Below are 5,000 nucleotides of genomic sequence, written 5' to 3'. Positions count from 1 at the left end.
ACATCTCTACCTCTACCCAGCTGATGAGCTGTCTTCCATACACCTAACCTCCACACCTTTACCTCTACCCAGCTGATGAGCTGTCCTCCATACACCTAACCTCCACACCTCTACCCAGCTGATGAGCTGTCCTCCATACACCTAACCTCCACACCTCTACCTCTACCCAGCTGATGAGCTGACCTCTATACACCTAACCTCCACACCTCTACCCAGCTGATGAGCTGTCCTCCATACACCTAACCTCCACACCTCTACCTCTACCCAGCTGATGAGCTGTCCTCTATACACCTAACCTCCACACCTCTACCCAGCTGATGAGCTGTCCTCCATACACCTAACCTCCACACCTCTACCCAGCTGATGAGCTGTCCTCTATACACCTAACCTCCACACATCTCTACCTCTACCCAGCTGATGAGCTGTCCTCTATACACCTAACCTCCACACCTCTACCCAGCTGATGAGCTGTCCTCCATACACCTAACCTCCACACCTCTACCCAGCTGATGAGCTGTCCTCTATACACCTAACCTCCACACATCTCTACCTCTACCCAGCTGATGAGCTGTCCTCTATACACCTAACCTCCACACATCTCTACCTCTACCCAGCTGATGAGCTGTCCTCCATACTGTCACGTCCTGGCCAGTATAAGGGTTAATTGTTATTGTAGTTTGGTCAGGACGTGGCAGAGGGTATTTGTTTTATGTGGTCCGGGGTGGTGTTTTGGAAAAAGGGTGTTTGATTTAGTATTTCCGGGTTTTTGGTTTATGGTCTATGTTTATGTATTTCTATGTGTAGTCTAGTAAGTGTGTTTCTATGTAGAGTTAATTGGGGTGGACTTCCAATTGAAGGCAGCTGTGTGGTGTTGCCTTTGATTGGAAGTCCCACATTAGTTGGGTGTGTTTGTCTGTGTGTTTGTGGGAGATTGTTCTGTGTTTAGCCTTGTCCCTTGCCAGACTGTCTGTATATCGTTCGTTCACTTGTTTTGTTATTTTGGTGTTCATTTTGGGAAGTTAATAAACGTCAAGATGAGCTTACACATACCTGCTGCGTTTTGGTCCTCCATTACCGACGAAAACCGTGACACATACACCTAACCTCCACACATCTCTACCTCTACCCAGCTGATGAGCTGTCCTCTATACACCTAACCTCCACACATCTCTACCTCTACCCAGCTGATGAGCTGTCCTCTATACACCTAACCTCCACACATCTCTACCTCTACCCAGCTGATGAGCTGTCCTCTATACACCTAACCTCCACAACTCTACCTCTACCCAGCTGATGAGCTGTCCTCCATACACCTAACCTCCACACATCTCTACCTCTACCCAGCTGATGAGCTGTCCTCTATACACCTAACCTCCACACATCTCTACCTCTACCCAGCTGATGAGCTGTCCTCCATGCACCTAACCTCCACACCTCTACCTCTACCCAGCTGATGAGCTGTCCTCCATGCACCTAACCTCCACACCTCTACCTCTACCCAGCTGATCAGCTGTCCTCCATACACCTAACCTCCACACCTCTACCCAGCTGATGAGCTGTTCTCCATACACCTAACCTCCACACCTCTACCCAGCTGATGAGCTGTCCTCCATACACCTAACCTCCACATCTCTACCTCTACCCAGCTGATGAGCTGTCCTCTATACACCTAACCTCCACATCTCTACCTCTACCCAGCTGATGAGCTGTCCTCCATACACCTAACCTCCACACCTCTACCTCTACCCAGCTGATGAGCTGTCCTCCATACACCTAACCTCCACACCTCTACCCAGCTGATGAGCTGTTCTCCATACACCTAACCTCCACACCTCTACCCAGCTGATGAGCTGTCCTCCATACACCTAACCTCCACATCTCTACCTCTACCCAGCTGATGAGCTGTCCTCTATACACCTAACCTCCACATCTCTACCTCTACCCAGCTGATGAGCTGTCCTCCATACACCTAACCTCCACACCTCTACCTCTACCCAGCTGATGAGCTGTCCTCCATACACCTAACCTCCACATCTCTACCTCTACCCAGCTGATGAGCTGTCCTCTATACACCTAACCTCCACACCTCTACCTCTACCCAGCTGATGAGCTTTCCTCCATACACCTAACCTACACACCTCTACCTCTACCCAGCTGATGAGCTGTCCTCCATACACCTAACCTCCACACCTCTACCCAGCTGATGAGCTGTCCTCTATACACCTAACCTCCACACCTCTACCTCTACCCAGCTGATGAGCTGTCCTCCATACACCTAACCTCTACACATCTCTACCTCTACCCAGCTGATGAGCTGTCCTCTATACACCTAACCTCCACACATCTCTACCTCTACCTAGCTGATGACCTGTCCTCCATACACCTAACCTCCACATCCCTACCTCTACCGAGCTGATAAGCTGATCTCTATACACCTAACCTCCACACCTCTACCTCTACCCAGCTGATGAGCTGTCCTCTATACACCTAACCTCCACACATCTCTACCTCTACCCAGCTGATGAGCTGTCCTCTATACACCTAACCTCTACCTCTACCTCTACCCAGCTGATGAGCTGTCCTCTATACACCTAACCTACACACCTCTACCTCTACCCAGCTGATGAGCTGTCCTCCATACACCTAACCTCCATACCTCTACCTCTACCCAGCTGATGAGCTGTCCTCCATACACCTAACCTCCACACCTCTACCTCTACCCAGCTGATGAGCTGTCCTCCATACACCTAACCTCCACACCTCTACCGCTACCCAGCTGATGAGCTGACCTCTATACACCTAACCTACACACCTCTACCAGCTGATGAGCTGTCCTCCATACACCTAACCTCCACACCTCTACCTCTACCCAGCTAATGAGCTGTCCTCCATACACCTAACCTCCACATCTCTACCTCTACCCAGCTGAAGAGCTGACCTCTATACACCTAACCTACACACCTCTACCTCTACCCAGCTGATGAGCTGTCCTCCATACACCTAACCTCCACACCTCTACCTCTACCCAGCTGATGAGCAGTGTAGTGTATTATATAATGTGGTAGTGTATTATATAATGTGGTAGTGTATTATATAATGTGGTAGTGTATTATATAATGTGGTAGTGTATTATATAATGTGTTAGTGTATTACATAATGTTTTAGTGTATTACATAATGTGGTAGTGTATTATATAATGTGGTAGTGTATTATATAATGTGGTAGTGTATTATATAATGTGGTAGTGTATTATATAATGTGGTAGTGTATTATATAATGTGTTAGTGTATTACATAATGTGTTAGTGTATTACATAATGTGGTAGTGTATTACATAATGTGGTAGTGTATTATATAATGTGGTAGTGTATTATATAATGTGTTAGTGTATTACATAATGTGTTAGTGTATTACATAATGTGGTAGTGTATTACATAATGTGGTAGTGTATTATATAATGTGGTAGTGTATTACAAAATGTGGTAGTGTATTACATAATGTGATAGTGTATTACATAATGTGGTAGTGTATTACATAATGTGGTAGTGTATTACATAATGTGGTAGTGTATTACATAATGTGTTAGTGTATTATATAATGTGGTAGTGTATTATATAATGTGGTAGTGTGTGTTACATTTACTATGCTGTCAAAAACGGCGTGTATGAAATGTTAATGGTATCGTTGTAAAGACAGTGTGGTCTTCTCCCTGTCTGTCGGTCTGTCTCTAGGTGGGGAGGTTCTTTGGAGAAGTTGACGGCTCAGTGATGGCACGCCTTATCAAGATGGGCATGTTCAAAAGGTAAGACAGTAGTCTAGATAACACCTTCTACTGTTCTATATCTCATGATAATACCTTCTACTGTTCTATATCTCATGATAATACCTTCTACTGTTCTATATCTCATGATAATACCTTCTACTGTTCTATATCTCATGATAATACCTTCTACTGTTCTATATCTCATGATAATACCTTCTACTGTTCTATATCTCATGATAATACCTTCTACTGTTCTATATCTCATGATAATACCTTCTACTGTTCTATATCTCATGATAATACCTTCTACTGTTCTATATCTCATGATAATACCTTCTACTGTTCTATATCTCTAGATAATACCTTCTACTGTTCTATATCTCTAGATAACACCTTCTACTGTTCTATATCTCATGATAATACCTTCTACTGTTCTATATCTCATGATAATACCTTCTACTGTTCTATATCTCATGATAATACCTTCTACTGTTCTATATCTCATGATAACACCTTCTACTGTTCTATATCTCATGATAACACCTTCTACTGTTCTATATCTCATGATAATACCTTCTACTGTTCTATATCTCATGATAACACCTTCTACTGTTCTATATCTCATGATAATACCTTCTACTGTTCTATATCTCATGATAACACCTTCTACTGTTCTATATCTCATGATAATACCTTTTACTCTCTCATTTTACATCTCAAACTGCTTTACTTTGTAAAACACTTGCCATGTTGCGTTTGGTTATTAGTGTAACATATCATACTGTGTGTCATCACAGGGTTAGCCCTTTGATTTGATTGGCTGGGTCGGGTTTCTCTTACATCTACTGTACACCCTATTCCCTTTATAGTGCACTTCTTTTGACCTGGGCCCATAGGCAATAGGGTGACATTGGGGACACCCCCATCTCTTTCATCATGTAGCTGCGTTGAGGATCTTTCAGCTGTGTCTCTGATGTAGAAACACTCCTGAGTGAAGTGATTCTATCTATAACAGTTCAAAGAAATGTGAGTGTTTGATTTAAGAGGATATTACGCAACCTGTTTCTGTGTGTCTCTGTGTGTCTTCAGGGTCTCTCTGTACGACTACCAGGCCATGTGTAAGATGGGAGGACATTCTGCCAGCAGCGCCAGACCCCTTCTTAGTGTGAGTATACATTATAACAACAGTCTCTGTGCACTGAATCCATTTCCTCTCTCTTGTTTCTCTGAGAGTCATT

General features: G+C 44.0%; 1 protein-coding gene across 1 annotated transcript in view; it reads left to right on the top strand.

Moving 5' to 3' along the window:
• LOC106592231 (voltage-dependent calcium channel subunit alpha-2/delta-4-like) overlaps positions 1 to 5,000 on the top strand; it is a 26,725-nt gene that overhangs the window by 15,114 nt on the left and 6,611 nt on the right. The window contains exons 5-6 of the mRNA XM_082963347.1: positions 3,731 to 3,801; positions 4,852 to 4,927. Of these exons, the coding sequence (XP_082819473.1) occupies positions 3,731 to 3,801; positions 4,852 to 4,927 (147 nt within the window). The remainder of the gene's footprint in view (positions 1 to 3,730; positions 3,802 to 4,851; positions 4,928 to 5,000) is intronic.

Source organism: Salmo salar, chromosome 17 (assembly GCF_965601325.2).
Source record: "Salmo salar chromosome 17, fSalSal1, whole genome shotgun sequence".
Classification (NCBI taxonomy): domain Eukaryota; kingdom Metazoa; phylum Chordata; class Actinopteri; order Salmoniformes; family Salmonidae; genus Salmo; species Salmo salar.
This window is presented reverse-complemented; position numbering and strand designations above follow the sequence as displayed.